At 43.8% G+C, this 17431-nt stretch overlaps 2 protein-coding genes across 2 annotated transcripts; one reads left to right on the top strand and one right to left on the bottom strand.

The window, feature by feature from the left end:
* The first annotated feature begins 2377 nt into the window (after positions 1-2377).
* On the top strand, positions 2378-3766 carry LOC120676653 (U-box domain-containing protein 14-like). Its single transcript, XM_039957972.1, has one exon. The coding sequence runs from the start codon at positions 2611-2613 to the stop codon at positions 3580-3582; it is 972 nt and encodes a 323-aa protein (XP_039813906.1). The 5' UTR covers positions 2378-2610; the 3' UTR covers positions 3583-3766.
* Positions 3767-10481: 6715 nt separating this feature from the next.
* Positions 10482-16578, bottom strand: LOC120673442 (protein CLT1, chloroplastic-like). Its single transcript, XM_039954270.1, has 10 exons — positions 16027-16578; positions 14977-15122; positions 14625-14662; positions 14423-14538; positions 13657-13756; positions 13532-13567; positions 13363-13413; positions 13159-13279; positions 12593-12718; positions 10482-11354 (listed from the first exon to the last, which is right to left on the bottom strand). The coding sequence occupies exons 1-10, from the start codon at positions 16449-16451 to the stop codon at positions 11185-11187; spliced, it is 1329 nt and encodes a 442-aa protein (XP_039810204.1). The 5' UTR covers positions 16452-16578; the 3' UTR covers positions 10482-11184.
* Between the last annotated feature and the right edge of the window lie 853 nt (positions 16579-17431).

The following is a 17431-nucleotide window of genomic DNA, read 5'->3' as shown; positions in this document are numbered from 1 at the left end:
AAAGGAGAGATGCATGCATGAGCTCCACTGAGAGGGCCGGGACAAATAAATTAAGCACCAACCGCGCCATTATTTCTAGCTCCACTTCGCACTAGCTAGTATTATTATGCAGTCGATCACTTGTCTCTTGTATTCATTGGCACTACTCTCAGGTACAGCATATTCACTTTCCATTTCTTGCATGTCATTTTAGTACGTAGGCCACAAATATAATTGCTACCTCTTTTCCTTATTTGTCACCACACCTACTCCCATTTAATAGCGGATTACTATATATACATACTTCATCATCAAATTAATACTTGTAATTTTTGGAGAATCCCATGTAGTACTTCTGTTTTTTTTTAAAAAAAAATTACTTTCATGAGGTAGTAAAATGTCACATCAGAGCCACCAGGCAACAGCCTTATTGCAATAAATTTTTTTCAGCACTAGCTACTACTCCCTCCTTCCCAGTTTATAAGGCATACACGTATATCAAGATTCAAACCTTCTCATATTTGACCAATAATTTGACTATTAAATTTTTGTTTTTATAATGCAAATTTCATATGATTGGATTCATAATCAAATATAGTTTACAATGATCATAAGCTTATAATCAAAAGTGATATAATATATGATAAATAAATGGTCAAAGTGTTGTTTAGAAGACCGTGTCATGTTCCACCGTGCCTTATAAACGGGGAAGGAGGGAGTAGTTACAATCAATTGAATAGAGTCACATCATAGGGATCTACCGTACCTTCAGCTAGTGTAATAGCGTATCATCATGGATTAATTCGCAATATGTGGTCACATCACATCAAAGTCAGCCCCAAAGGTCAAAGAAGGCCCCCCACCGTCCCAACCAAAGTAGGCAGAGCAGAGCAGCGTATGGGAGCTGAGCGTATGCGAACCCCATCAGCAGTTCCATGAAAGGACAGCAAGTGCCACGATGTGTACGAGAAGAGTGACGAACAGTTTCCTCGTCACGAGTACGATTGGGCGGCCCAACTGCCGATGATGAGAGGATAAAGGCCTTTTTTTTTCCAAATTTTTTCTAGAAGTCCCTATCACATTAATTTTTTTTTACTATTTTATAGTATTAAATAAAATCTGTTTATAAATGTTTTTTGACAGCTGAGTGCTTTTTCGCGAGACGAATTTAATGAGCCTAATTAATTCATAATTTGCTACAGTGATGCTACAGCAACCATTCGCTAATCATGGATTAAGATACCTCATTAGATTCGTCTCGCAGTTTAGCCCCATGATTCTACAGTTAGTTTTATAATTAACATTTATTTAATACTTCTAAATACTAAAATATCCGAAAAACTTTTTTTAAATCCCTATTCCAAAACACCCCCAAACCCTCAGCTAGCTCTACGTTTGCGGCTGTCACCTTCCTTGCTCGATAGCAGTTGTGTGGGCGTTTAGTTACAAAAAATTTTCACCTCGAAATTTGTGTCATTTTCTTTAGACACATGCATGGAGTATTAAATGTAATTAAACAGCAAAATTAATTGCATAGTTTAGATGTACACGACGAGACAAATCTTTTGAACCTAATTAGTGCATGATTAGCCATAAGTGCTACAGTAACCCACATGTGCTAATGATGCGGTCAAAGGTCTCAAAAGAATTCGTCTCGCGGTTTCTAGGTGAGTTCTGAAATTAGTGTTTTAATTAGTGTCCGAAAAACCCTCCCGGCATCTAGTCAAATTATTGATGTGTCACCCAAAAATTTTTAATTTGGAAACTAAACGGCCCCTGACACTGTGACACATGCCTCCACATGCCTTGTTCTTCATTTCCCAACTACTCGTCATAAAAAACACCCGAAATTCAAAAGCACATTATTGGATCCCTCAAAATATCCAAGCACGGTTCGCTGCTCACATGTACTGTGGTTGTGTTTAGATTTTTTTAGCGTAAATTTTTAGAAGAAAATCTTATTATTTTGGAGCATTAAATAAATTCTATTTACAATTTTTTTGCACGGATAGATTATTAATCGCGAGACGAATCTAATGAGTCTAATTAATTCATGATTAATTCATAATTAGCGGATGATTACTATAGTATCACTGTTGCAAATTATAGATTAAGTAGCCTCATTATATTCAACTCGCGATTTACAACTTATCGTGCAAAAAGTTTTACACATAGATTTTATTTAATCTTCATACATATGTCCAAATATTTGATGTGATGTTTTTTATGTAAAATTTTGAGATCTAAATAAAACAAAGCATGTATATGTTTTCGTGGGAATCCATTGCTGCTACCATTTCCAAAAAGGAATTGGTAAAAACTAAAAAGAAAGAAGAAAGAAAGATGAAGGTGCGCCGCGCTCGGAAAGGTAGAGAACGGTAGAAACGTTCAACACCTGCCACCACTACTACTACTAGTAGCAAGGAGGAAGAACCTAGTAGCTTGAAAAACACGCGGCCGCGCGCCCAGATTCAGATCAGATTGCGTGCCGCTCCATCCGATCCGATCGCCGCCTTCCTACCTGCCCCCATCGGAAGCAACCAGCAACAAAAGCAAAAAAACGACGACCTCCAAAACCACCAGGCTTCGCAGACACCTCCAAAACCGTATCCGCGGCTCGCGGCGACAGCGATGCAAGACAAGCCGCACACGGCACGGGCCCTCGTCGGCCGCCTGCGCGGCGCCGCCGCCGCGTGCGACGCGCCCGCCACGGCCGCCGCCGTGGCCGCCATCCGCCTCGCCTCTAAGGACGACCCGGGCATCCGCGCGCCGCTGGCGGAGGCCGGCGCCGTGCCCCTGCTCGCCGCGCAGCTCTCCGCGCCCGCGGCCACGGACGCCGCCGCCGCGCTCCTCAACATCTCCATCTCCGCGCGGGAGCAGCTGGCGTCCGCGCCGGGCCTCCTCGACGCGCTCACCGCCGCGCTCCGCACCGGCGCCGCGCACCACGCCGCCGCCACCGTGCACAGCCTCCTCTGCGCCGAGGCCCACCGCGCCGCCATCGGCGCCAGGCGCCCGCTCCTCGCCGCGCTCGTCGCGCTCCTCCGCGCGCCCCCCAGCACCCGCGCCACCAAGGACGCGCTCAAGGCGCTCTTCGGCGTCGCGCTCTACCCGCCCAACCGCGCCACGCTCGTCTCCCTCGGCGCCGTGCAGGCGCTCTTCGCGCTCGTCGTGACGGACCCCCGCCACGGGATCGTCGAGGACGCCACCGCCGTCGTCGCGCAGGTGGCCGGCTGCGCCGAGAGCCTCGAGGCCTTCCGCTGGGTCTCCGGGGTGCGGATTCTCCTCGACCTCGTCGAGCCGGGGGGCGCCGAGACGCCCAGGGTCAGGGAGAACGCGGCCGCCGCGCTGCTCAACCTCGTCGTGGCCGGGGGCGAGCCGGCGGTGGCCGAGGTGCTCGCGGTCGGCGGCGCCGAGGAGACCGTGCGGGACCTGGCGGAGGACAGCGCCGCCACCCCGAGGGGGAAGGCCAAGGCGGAGGCGCTGCTGAGGGCGCTGGAGGGCGCCGCGAGGAAGCGCGAGCACCGCCTCGCCGATTTCCTCAACGGGCTCGTGCAGTCGGACCCCTACATCTCGTCGCCGGCGTCGGCGTCCACGCACGGCTAGTCTCATCTTAGTCAAAGGCTGACGCCTGACGCGTCGCGGTTGACCGTCCTGTACAAAACTACTAAACTACTCTAGCAGCGTAGTATATCACTGAATATATATAGTATTTGTTGATTCGTGTGAACATATACATACTGTAGCACTAAATATACTCCGACTAGAGAGGATTTCTCTTCTGCGTGTAGTTTTGCTTGCAACCTACCCCTCCGTACCTATAAAACTTGACGTTTTGGACAAGATTTAGATCAAATATTGGAAATATAAATCATCAATAATTTTTAAGTTGTTGAGTTTGTAAATGTGAAAATTATATGAATAGATTTGTCTTGAAAAATACTTTCATAAAAATATATATATACCACTTTTTCATAAATATTTTTATAATAACAAGTGGTCAAAGTTATGTTTTGAAGACCATGTCGTTGTCCTAAATATTAAGTTTTATAGATACGGAGGGAGTAGTAAGTAATTCAATCTGCAGTTTTGACATCAATCATCAAGACGAGGATTTCATTTCTGCGTACAATTATTTGTTGGTGCATCGCTAATATTTGGCATGCGAACGCTACAGCATTAAATGTTAGTGATAGCAGCTTCAATTCAATCAATCAATCTGCATCCAAAAATTTCAAAAGAAACAATCTTTTGTTGCAAGATTCTGGAACTCATATTCTGTATCCAAATCCAACTTTCGGTCCATGCATCAACAAAGGGGAAAAGGAATGAGCAAGATGAGCGCAGCAAATAAAATAAAATACCAATCACGAATTAGCAAGAAAGGGGAGAAAGGAAGAACATCCCATATCCTTGTTCGAGGCAGGCAGAAGCTTCATCGACGAGAAGCTGCATTCCTTGGTGCCTTGGTGGTGGACGTCATTTAAAATCTGTGACAGTTCGAAGCTCGAGCTCCGCGTGCGCCCAATCCTCACCGCCGTCGATTTGGCCGTAGGGGGCACCGCCGAACACGCGGAGCCCGAGTCCCCAGCGCGGCAGTAGCAATAGCTGGTGATTCCCCATTTCCCCTCGCCCTCGCAGTCGCCATCGCCGGCCAAGCAGCAGCTTCCCCTCGCCCTCGCCGTCGGCCCGTCGCCATCGCTGGCTAAGCAGCAGCACTGGCGCCGGGCATGAGCTGGGCCGCTAGATGGGCATGAGCTTAATTTGGGCCCCACGGGCTGTACGTAGTTGGGCCACAAAGAGACAATGCGATGAATGCGCGCTGCCGGCCCATTCTGTTGATTGATTAGACCAGATCAGATCGGAGATCATGCTCTAATCTGTGGACGGGCCGGGGAAAAAAAACAAGTTCTATGGCAACAACTAGGGTAGTCTCTCATCATATATAATCCAGTTTAGCTCATGAGTCAATTGCTTTGCGAAACAATCATTCCTTTCTTTTATTATCCCTCACTCTCCTCCACATTATTGAAACAATAAGTTGCATTTCATAAGATGATTTTGAGACAACAGATTTTATATAATATATGCATGATCGATCGATCGAGCACACTACCGTACCTGCGCTCTACGACAACTTAGATCTACTTTATTTTTTTGCCTGCATTCAAAGTTTGAACAAGCAGGCCTCCTTCTGTTTGATTACGCCCATCTGATCGTCACTATTGTATACGGTGTGCGTCACTGCCTACAAATTAAAGGATTCTGCGCGTGCAAACTAAAGCTAGATAGCTACGGCCAACTGTGTGCATGCATGCTAGCCACACGCACGCAATATAATTAAAAATCGTTAAGATATACGCCTTCCGTCATGAATTATTAGCCGCTTTGATTTTTCTAGATGCATATGGAAACTTATATATTTATAATAAAAACTAAAATGACTAATAATTTAGGGCTGAGGAAGTATATACTAGTACATATTTAACATTTTGTCGAGGTTCCAAAACCACTATAGTTCCGATTTTGGAACAGGACTACGAGTCCAAGATGATTCAGTCATTAGTCCTGGTTCCCACACTTAGGACTAAAGGCATGTACAATGCAAAAAATTACTTTGAACACAGTAGAACTCAAACCTGTCACCTTTTGCCTCGCGCATAGCTTTCTTACCACCCCACCTACACAGCACATGTGACACTACTTGGGCTGCTTTCCTTTTAAAACAACCCGTGGCACCCTTGCTCTTTTTTTTTGAAGACCTGGACAGATTGCCCAGCATTCATTAATAAGCAGGAATAGAGAGTTTACAAGGCGCGAGTGGCGCCAAATACGACTTCCTTTCCAGACAGAGTGCTGGAAAGGCCGAGCATAGTTAGCTACTACGCATAGTTAGCTACTACTCACGTAATGTTGAGTCAACTAGGGAGGCACCTTTGCTCTTTAGTCCCAGTTGGAACCTCCAATCGGGATTAAATGGCGACTCTTAAAGTTTTGGACCTTTAGTCCTGGTTGGAATCTCTAACTTGGACTAAAGAGTCATTTCGTCCCTTAGTCGTTGCAACTAGGACTAATGTTCATATTTGTCCCGGGCTGATAAATGTAGAGGGTCAAAGATCCTTTCTGTAGTAGTGATAATTCTTTGAATCAGATATCAAATGATTGTCATATATATACTGCTACATTAATTAGTATAACTGATTCCATTAAATCGTACTACTAGCTATCCAATCAACTCGATGGTCGTATTAAGTAATAATATATATATCTTCCCAAATATGCATGACATGGCTAGTTGTATGTACCACTGCATGATCCTAGCAAAATATATCTTGCATTGGCCTTTTCATATCCTGCAAATTAAACTCGCTAGCCATATGCCCATATGTACATGCTCGATCTCCCTTCAGTGTGGAGAGTTGTGCTCGCCGAGACTTTGCTGGTGGCCGAGACGCGACCACACAGCTAGCTAGCCATTCAGCAGACAGAGATGGACAGGTCGGCGTTGCTGCTGCTGCTTGCGCTGGTCGCCGTCCTCCTTTTGTACCCTCTTCTTCTGCCAGCGCTGCCGCCTTCTCCGCCGGCACTCTTCATCTGGATCCCGGTGCTCATGCTGCTTCTCCTCTTCGCCCTTGCTTTCTTCCCAGCTGCTCGTCGGTAACCCAACGACGCTATATAGCTACCTCAAGCAGGTTATTAATTTCTAGACTCCGATGTCCGATCAATTGATCCTAACTGATGAGATCTATACCTGGCTAGGGCATTCTTTTTTTTTTGTCTCCTCGCTCCACCGTCAAATATGCATGCTCATGGGTTCTCCTCCATTTCTCCTCTGTAGGTCTTTGCGTTGACCCTAAAGTGAAACCAAGGCCTGGAGGGAGCGCAGTGAAGAATTCAGGGGAAATAATGTGTGATGGGATATAGAGTTTGTCATCTATCTTTGCATAATTAAGCATGTACTTCTTATCAAGCCCTGTCTTGAATAAAGATTTATCACGTATATCAATTTATGCTAGTGAAAGAATACAGCTAGCATTGGTTGCCTACTTTTCATAGAGATATATATAAGACGACACCCATGGATTATGCACAGAATCATGGTGTTTATATGTGACAACAGATCCCACTTTCTATTATATAGGGATATTTGCGAAGAAAAACTATTTATTGTATGACAATAAACATATTTCTGAATAAGCACCTACTCGTAAAAAGGCAAACCTCATTATCATTTAAGAATATTTTTTGGACAAGCACATATACATATATACACGCTACAATTTTCTCAAATTTTCCTTTAATTTATCTGTGAGTAGCCTGCAGCTTGTATGTTCTTTAGTAATTTGATTGAACTGAATGTGGTCTACAACTTTTAGCACATCATACTTTATTATTCCAATGCATGGTTTTATCATATCGCCGTCGACATAATTTGCTACTTGCAGGAAATTATGGGAAATTTTGTAAACCTTGTAGTTATAAAAGGTTGAAGTGTCCGATCTGAAAATCTGCCAGTTTAATTTCCCAGTCGTCAATCCTTTTCTTTCCCCTAGATATAAGGTTTACATAATTAGTCAAGTTTAAGTGTGGTTGAAGGAAAGAGTTTTCTAGGTGCATGATTAAAAGTTACTAGGTGATTCCCCGCGCGTTGCTGCGGAACTTGAAACATAGAAAGAAAATTATTTTAGCTAAATAAAAGATTAACGACAAAATAACACTCGTAAAGTATGAGACAATTTTTTCTTTTTATTTCTTTATACTTTTTCTCTCTTATTTATTTTTTTCCTATTTATTTTCTCTACCTTTTCCTTTTCTCCTTTCTTTTCTTCTTCTTTTTCTCCCTTTAATCCTTATCCTTGTATTCTTATTATTATATTATTCTTTGCCCACCTCTTTTCCTCCTCATCAGAAAACCATAAAAAAGGAGATTGAAAAACAAACACCTTGAAGATGAGCGTAAACACCACTAAAGACCTTTCATCTCCTTTTTCCTAGATGTTGCTCTGGTTGGGGAGCGGACGGCGGGCATAAAGGTTGCAGCCCTGTGCACGGCGGTGGCGTTACCGAAGATGAAGTCGATGGTGCCCTTAGCCTTAGCTACAGCCGTGCCGAGTAGGGCAGGACATGCCGGAGGTGGAGTAGAGTTATTTAAACTCGATTGCAGTGACGGTCTTTGGGTTTCTTCGTATTCCGGTGACGGCCTTTGATTTTCTTCAGCTCATTTCAGGTGTGTTTGTTGTGGTGGAGGAATTATTTGCGCTAGAATTGATGTCTTACAATAGTGACTTGCGGTTGTGCACAAAAAATCGGTAGAAGACATAAATAGAAGGTCCTAGTGGATGATGACGTGGATAGCTTGCATGTTGAAAGAAATAGAATTAATGACTCTTGGTCCTAGTGGATGATGACATGGATAGCTTGCATGTTGAGAGAAATAGAGTTAATGACTCTTAGTGGGGACTAACTTTATAGGTATTATAGATTAGCAATGCTCATAAACTTATACTCCATGCATTAATGGGCACGCCCACGAACGCGCATACTCCCTCCGTCCCTAAATAACTGTCGTTCTCGCTTCCTAAGAAATAACTTTGATTAATTTTATATAAAAAAGTATTAATTAATATTTATGATACATAATTGATATCACTAGATACATCTTTTTATCTAGTTTTTTAATAAATTTATTTCGAGATACAAATGTTGGACGTATTTTGTATAAATCTGGTCAAACTTGTGGCACGAAAACCAAAAGCGACTATTAATAAGGGATAGAGGAGTACACAACTGAGCTGCATTTCTGCAAGAAGTAGATTATATATCGTGTCACTGAAATTTGCATTATCAATCAATCAAGTACTACATGATTAGGGTGCATGCCGGTAATGAGAAAGTATTGGAGATTTCCATATCTTTTGTAAGGCAAAGAATATAGGAGCAGAGACTACATATCCTTGCTTTTGCGACAAACAAATTAACAAGAGGAAATCAGCTCTAGTGTGCAAAATCTTGCACTTCACCACCCGTGTGCATATATATTTCCGTAGAAATCATATGTGGTTGCGACATCGAAATCAAGCCTGATTTATTTGTGAGGCCTACGGCCTGCCACATATATATATTACGTGTAGCTAGAGGCAGCTAACGTAGAATTAGTAGACCTAAGAATACTTTAGGCCAGCATTTTTTAGGTGCACACGCCAAAATTTTAAAAAAAACAAATTGTGCACGGTGGAAATTGTGATGGGATCGATCTCGTGTATGTGCCACGAGATCCAGTCCACGGCCCCATGTACGTCCTCGTGTTGAGCGAGTGCCTTTTTGTTTGAGCTAACGGTCAACTATTTTTTTCCTGATACTATAATAGTCCATCCCCTTAATTTTTTCGATGCACATCCCATAAGTTTTTCTCGATCACATAGTGAGAAAAGTATTTATCACCATATTATTTATTACAAACATAATAACATCTTAACAATATTATTACACAGATACTAACATCTTACCAATTTGCTACGCCGCCGCACCCTCAGCCTCCATCCGTGATGGGCCTGCCGCCAGTGAACGCGGCGTCCTATCTCGTACTCGTACGGACCATCACGAATGATGATGGGCAAACCTTGTAGCTGTGCTGTGGCTGCCCACCGGCTCTGATCGGGCCCAGAGAGATTAATAGAACAGCTGGTCCAACGGTACCCAACCAATCAAACGGATCGATCAACTGCTAGTGCTTCAGTTACATGGAGCACCGTTTGGAACGACTACGATTTCATATGACAGCACTAAGCATACTCCTGGCTGAGTTTGATCCGAGGCCACTGTGTTATTAAAAAGAAGACATTTTCACACTCACACAGGTCAAGAAAACCCCCGAATTCCTGCCCCCACCCATACATAGTGGCCCGTCGCCTTGTGAGATAGGCTGGACCCAGACTATGCTTTGGACATGGGAATAAATGAGAGGATTTTTTTACCTCTGCACTACCAACCTGAAAATCCGTCCCCAAAGAGGATCGAACTCCGGCCGGCAAGGGGCGTTACTGAGCCGTGATAGTCAGATCAGCCTCGCTGCCGTTCGCAACTGTGTTACTTATTGTACCATACTCCTCTTGGAGGTGGACAGGAGGGGCCTGGACGGTGCGGCGCCACTGGTGCCGCGCGGGCGCAGCCCATGTGTGCTGCCGAGAAACAGGGTGCACGCTCTCAAACGTGAAACTCCCCCAGTCCGTCTGCCCTTTTGCCGGTGCCGCGCGGGGTTGGATTGCATGTGGGATGTGGCCCTCTGCCTCCTCAAATGGAGTAGCGCTGCAGCAAAAAGGAAATAGACGCAGTTCTACCTTCAATAAAGCACTAGTACTGCACGCCTCTGCCCCCTCCTACCCCTTCAGGGCCGCCCCTCCCCTGCTCCCCCATCGCAAGCCCAGGACCAGGAGGACCACGCAATTCCTCGACCTCTCAGAAACAAGGGGTCCCCCAACCAGTGAGCGCAGTCTTTGTACTGGAACTGGAAGCACAAATAAAATCAAATTATGCCGACTCACACAAACACATACCAAAACAGCCCATCTGGCCTGCTGCTTCAAGCTGGCCGTATATATAGCTTGTCAACTCCCCACTCCCCAGTTCAATCGGATTGGTACAACATTTTCTAACACATACTACAACAACTTCCTCAATCCTCACAACAAACATGAGATCCTAACGGAAGTCTTGAGCGGGCTGCTGGCCATTGGGGGAGGCAGAAGTTTCATCACACCACAGGACGGGGGCAGCGATGAACAAGGGAGTGCTGATGATGTTGCTGGCGGCGACAGTCATCCTCCTGTGGCTGCCATTGGTGCTGCCACCGCTTTCGCCGCCACCACTGATCCTTCTCTTCGTCCCGGTGGTGATGATGCTCCTGCTCTTCTCCCTGGTTCTCATCCCGTCTCACCACTGTGCGCACCCATCTCCGACCTTGACTCAGTAATAACAATGTCCGGCGCCCGGCAGCCAGGTACTTACAGCGCTCAAGCTTTATTCACTAATCCCTGTATATCCGAATGCCATTCCCTTGCTTTTATTGGTGGGTATATATATGATGATATGTACCATACAACACACAACACCCAGGAGGCCCTCAGGATAACTTCTGTTCTTCCCTTCAAGCCCAGGTGATGCACCATCTTGGAGTAAAGGGTGGTGAATCAATGAAGAAATGAGTGCTAACTAGTCATTCTTGCTGTGGAAACAATTTCCGGAATGTTGTGCCTGTGGGAGGCTGTACAGTAGTAAGCCAGCGGTGAGTACTGCTGCACCCGCAACAAAGCCAGGTGGCAGAGTTGATGCCACTCCGATATATGGCAATGGTAGGGTGAATGCATAGATGGACAGCGGAACTGCACGAGAAAACCACCATTCCTGATCAATTCATGTGCCATGCTATAACTTACTTGAGCGTTTTGTTTGTACATGATAGCAGCAAGCACAATTATTATAAAAAGGAATGTTGTGTCAGCTTGTGAATTTTCAGAGGAATGCTGGGTCAGCTTGTGAATTTTCAGAGGCTCAAAAGTTTTTCACTTTGTTCCTAGATGATATAATTAAACCACGACTGCTGGCAGCATGGACAGGAAACACCCAGCAATGATGGAGACTCTAAACTATTTGCTGTTATCCGATTGATAGGAACAAAAAACAGGCCCAAATTTTGTTGGCAAGGTCAGTCTGTATGGTAGTCAGCTGCTAAATGAGCACAAAGAAAAAGAAAAAGGCTAACATATGCACAAATACAGCATCCCTCTTGTACACCTGAAGCTGCTTATGAGCCTCCTATAGATGCTTCTATATTCTCCTAAACTCATATTTTTGGCAAAGGGTATGTGGTGATGCCGTTTGCACCATCCTTATGATGGGCCTCCAACCAACCTACCTATATTGCAAAAGCTAGAAAGATGCAAACAGTGGTGCAAAAAAAAAGAGAGATATGAAATCCTAGCATCCATATCACTGTCCTTTCTAGTTATAATTGATACAGTGGACCAGAATAGCACTAGGAAATAAGTCAGCATGACTGTGCCTTATAACAACCAGTATAATTTATTAAGTTGCAGCTAAGTTGCTTATTTATCGTATTTAATATTCTGATGACAATTGTCGCGTTGAGATAGTGATTTATGTTCCATCTTGCTATCTATAGAAGATTCCAATAGCAATTACCCACCATTTCTTGCAAAAGCACATAAGCACTGCACCCCGTTTTTCTTTTTCCACAAAAGGAAGGCAAGTAACTTAATGTTTAATCTCATCAAAGCAATGATTTTTCAGTTGGCAAGTACCGGCTTGGGTATGGTTGAAACAAAGGTTTCACAACATAAAGGTTTGACAGTATTCGGTAAACTGTGAAGAACATTTTAATTCAGTCCAACGCTGCAACTATGGTGGATATACTAATGCTGTACTGCATGATCAGTGTTTCAAACTGAACCCACATCTCACATGTCAATGACATGCTCAGTGGTATTTTAGTTATAACATAAAATTGAGACATGTCAAATGAAACTGAAACTTCAAAACTTAGATGTGCTATCCACTGGTGCAAGTAAATCAGATGGTGTGCACAAGAAAGTATGAAAACCTGAGAATGTAGAAGCCAAGGAAGATACAACTGCTGAGGAGATCTTTAGTAGGTGTAGTAATGATATATTGAATCCCATGTTAACCAACACAAAAAGTAGCGGTAGTAGCGGCGCCCCTTCACAACCTGCAATGTTCAGAGGTTTAACAAAAAGTAAGAAGTAAGATGCCTGCTCAGCATGCTCCTCTTACAAATAAGAAACACCAATTCAATGGTAATGTGGATATAATTCAATGGTAATGTGGATATTCAAAATGTGTCAGAATTGCTAAGTACAACATGGTAGTAATAGGTATCTTACTAAACATTGCTACTGTGAATCCATTCTTTAAGCCCGTGTGACAACAACTATGAATTCAAACCATGATTAAAAGGCTCAACTCAAAAAAGCAGGTGGGACTAGTTTAGCACTAATAGAGTGGGTGAAAAACTGAGAAACCGAATGTAAATGGTAGCAATCAGCAGTGCACAGTGGTTAATTCAGTTTTCAAAAATATCAGGATCTGCGTTTAGCTTACTAATATAAATATTAAGAAACAAAAAAGAAATAGTAAAATTAGCAATACCAGATATTGATCCCATGTTTAAGAAGCAGGCTGCGCCATCTTTAATGTACGTTGGTAGCAGATGGAATGGAACTCCCCATAACTTTGACAGAAAAGGCAGCAAGAGACACATAAAAAGAGCCTGAAATGACAATTTTACTAAATATTATGGACAGCTGCTATATACTGCATCTAAAGTATTACGTGATAGGACCGTGTTCTTACTTGATAAGCAGAGCCATACGAATTGACAACAAAAAGATCAACTGAGCCACACTAGAAACAAAAGAAGAGTATTGGAATAAGAAAAGGGTGCAACAGAGAAGAATGCTTATGAAGCTTTGACCTATGAAAGCTCTACATATTATGGCAAATAATGGAAGGAGATAATTACCTTCAATTTCTTAGAAGCATCTCTAAATATTGTTTCCTGCAACAATAGACTTTATTTGTATCAGGTGAAACTGGTAGTTAGAGCGCATCAATTAGGTAACTGATAGATTAAAATAGACTCGCTACCTTCAATACTGAATCGGCAGCTTGGAGAAAGAATGATAGTATCATTAGCAGTGGCCATACAATTCCAGTACTTTTAAGTGAAGCACCAGTACCAGATCCACTGCACATACCAAAGTAAGGTTCACGTTAAATCTTATTCACGTCAAAAGCAAGACTTCCAGTTTGACATTATAATTGAAACAGTTTGCTCATACAGCTGCTAAATAGTTCCTTAATTCCAAATGCTATTCTGTCATGTTATTGCTATTATTGCAGTGACAAACAAATTAAAGTTGAATGTTCCAAAACAATCCTGCACTGAAACATTGTAAGCCATATGACAGTTCCTTAACCCCGAATGATATCGTCTATAACCATATTGCAATGAATAACAAAGAAGTGTTATGCCAAAGATGATACTGTGCTGAAACATAGCGTCAGATCCTCCATGCTCAGGAGCTTTTTTACTTTTCTAACATAGCAAACTAGAAGTTAATGAAATATTTTGTACTGTATTAAACATGCCTACATGATACCCGCAGCATTGTTTGTGATACATCGAGGATTTCTGGAATATAAAAACAATATCACAATATTCCCAGGTAAGAAAAAAAACCATTTACTCACTTATCTTCTGGATTTAACATATATAAGATCTGTTCAGGTGTCCTTTAAGATATGGATCGCTAGAAAGAACACAACTTCATGGAATGTAACTGTGAAAATATACTCGCCAGCTTCACTGGATGCTTAGAGATCAATATGAGCTCATCAACAGATTACTTACCTTGCTACAGTTATTACGACTCCAACAGCCACTAGAAAGCATCCAGTTATCTGGTTAATTCTATAGCGTCTCTTCAAAAATATTGCAGATAGAAGAAGCTGCCAAACAAGATATGTCTACAGAAAGCAATAAAGAAATTATAGACAACTGCTTAGATTTGATTAAACCAATATAGCAATATAATACTGATAGTGCTCATAACCTGTGAGAGTATTGGTATTGAAGCCCCAGAAAGAACAGCTGCTCCAAGAAAAAAAAGACACATATACAACTGTGAGACAAGCTTTGTATAATAAATGTCAAGTACACTTAATTTATGAATGAGCTAGTAAACCAAGCTCATAAGCATTAGTAATGAAGTACACCTGAAGGTGTGAAACTGTCAACCTATAAGTGACTACAACAACTTTCCTAGTTATCTGTGCTCATTAGTACCATATGTTATTAGAAAATCTATAGTGTCATTAAGTTAATTTTAACTAACGGGTAGATGGGTGTTGCTTCAGTCATTACTTGACCGCAAAAAGAAGCTGAATCCGGCTTGAGAAAATTACCTCCAGCCGCCATCCCTGCTGCGGCACCAAAAGCCTCCAAGATTCCCACAGCTAGAAAAGGTTTCTGTGGTAAAGACAGCATCTCATCGTTGACAATGCCCGCTTGATACCGAAGATACAGGATCGAGAAATAGATGACTACATATCTGTCAAAATTAGAAGATTTAAAGCATGCTATCAGAGACCAAGAAATGGTTCAAACATAGTTTCATGGAAAGGATCAGATCAAGCTAATTTCTGCGGTGTATAGTCTTGCTAAAATGGGTACAAGTAAAATGTATGATGGTGAACTATACACTAAAGCAAGACGATAATTGATCTAATGTTTTGTCTGATATCAGTGCCTTTTGTTCTAATAGAATCCAAATGCAGAGAGGAGCAACCTCAAAACCATGAAGTAGCGGTATGCACTATGATGGGCAAGGTTGAACATGTTATGGGGTCAAGTGTGCTAAAACTTGATAAATAAAAGCATAAGAAAAAATCTCTGCATATCATAAATTATTAAAGCCACTGCCCAGTTTATATTCATCTAAGTGATGTGCTCTCTGCTAGAGTGACACTATCTGTTACTGATGCATGTCATACTCACTGCTGTATCACTTCTTTACCGGAGTATAAGAACAAGGGCATGGTGGTAGTTTAAGTTGCTAATATCTAGGCCACACCTTTTTTAATTCGTTGCTCACCCCAATTGACATGATTGATAAAAAAAACAGCACAGCAGGGCAGCTCATGAGCTCAGTTGACTTGAGTCAGGCACAAGAAAAAAAGCACGGCAGTTTGCACGCCATCCAGAAATAGCAAGAACCAAAATATCTCGCCAGCTATTTATTCCACGAGACATGTGGGACCCCAAACAGAAACGATTCACGAACCACGACAGCGCACGGCTTGATGGAGACGAATCTCTGCTGTTGAAACTTGATAGTCCAAGCCCAAGCGACTCTGGTCGATCCGATCGGGCACAGCAACACGGAGCAATCTACCTATGGTGGATCAATGCGGGGAGCAAATCGAGGGAGAAGAAAAGTACTAGTACGCACGCACCCGACCGTGGCGAACTGCGCCAGGAAGAAGGGGTACTCCCGGAGCGGCACGAGCGCGAGCTTGTAGAGGACGCGGTTCCCCGTGGCCATGGCGACGACCGCGGCGCTGGCGAGGGCCACCTCCATCCCGGCACCCCTCCCGACGCCAGTGCGCCCCGCCACCTGCTGCCCGGCCGCCGCGCACCTCGCGGCCGCCGCCTCCCTGCTGCTCCTGCTCGGCCACACCCGCGGCGACGACCACGGCTCCGCCGCCGCCACGAGCCATGAACGCTCGGCCACGAGCCATGAACGCTCCTCCCTCGTCGGCGGCAGCGCCCGCCCCAGCCCGAGCCGCGCCGCTCCATGAACGCGCGGCGCGCGGGCGCGGAGCAGCAGCGGGTGCCGCGCCGCGGAGGGGCGGCACGTAATGGGGGACGGCGGGGCCATGGACGAGAGATTTGGGGGGAGCGACCGCCTGCTCGCTCGGCGAATTGGGCCGATCGCTGCTGGTTTTTTATAATATATGTGCAGTGTAGTGCTGGTGGCGAGGGAGGGAGGAAGAAGATTCCCGGCCGGTCGGGCTGTTGTGCTTCGCCTTTGCTTGCGTTCCGCCTGGTGGTTGCTCGTCAACTTTTGGAGGGGGCGGCCGGCGGCGACCTGATTGGAGGGGGAAAGTTTCTTCTGCTACTACCGTTTCGATTTTGGGAGTTTTCGATATTTGCGCACAGGCCCTTGTGTTTTCTTCGGTGAAGATCGACAGTAGAAAAAACACCGCATTTGCGCATTGAGTACTATACTAACGCTCCAAGATTTGGAGCGCTCCCGTTCGCTCTGGCCCCACGTGGGGCCGGGGGTACTGTTCATGTGGGGGCCGGGTACTGTTCATAGTCCACGTGTACTGTTTAAGTGGGGCCCACGTGGACCCGGGTACTGTTTAAGTGGGGCCCACGTGTACTGTTTAAGTGGGCCCGCATACTATTTAAGTGGGCCCCGCGTATAAAATATATTTAATTTTTTTATATAAAAATAATATGATTTTGTATACTGCGTTCACATATAGTAGCTCTACTGTTTGTATACTACAAAGTGGGAGCCACACCATTTGCGACCCATGCACATTTAATGTGCCCCACTTAATGGACTCACGGTACTATTAGGTGTCTCTATCATTTGAAAAAAACATCAATGATGATTTCGTATACAAAATATAAAATAAATTTAACTTTTCCTATATATATGAAAATAATAACTTAGTACACCACGTTCATCTACGATAGCTCTAATACTTTTTATAATTTGTTTCCCGTACATAAATTCAAAAAATAGGATCAATTATTCTTTCATCACTAATTTTATACGTTACTTTGTCAGCTATTTTTACTCACACCTAAAAGTCAACGGATTTCTAAAAAAAAAAGTTATACTGT

The sequence above is a fragment of the Panicum virgatum genome, chromosome 5N (genome assembly GCF_016808335.1).
Source record: "Panicum virgatum strain AP13 chromosome 5N, P.virgatum_v5, whole genome shotgun sequence".
NCBI lineage: Eukaryota > Viridiplantae > Streptophyta > Magnoliopsida > Poales > Poaceae > Panicum > Panicum virgatum.
This window is presented reverse-complemented; position numbering and strand designations above follow the sequence as displayed.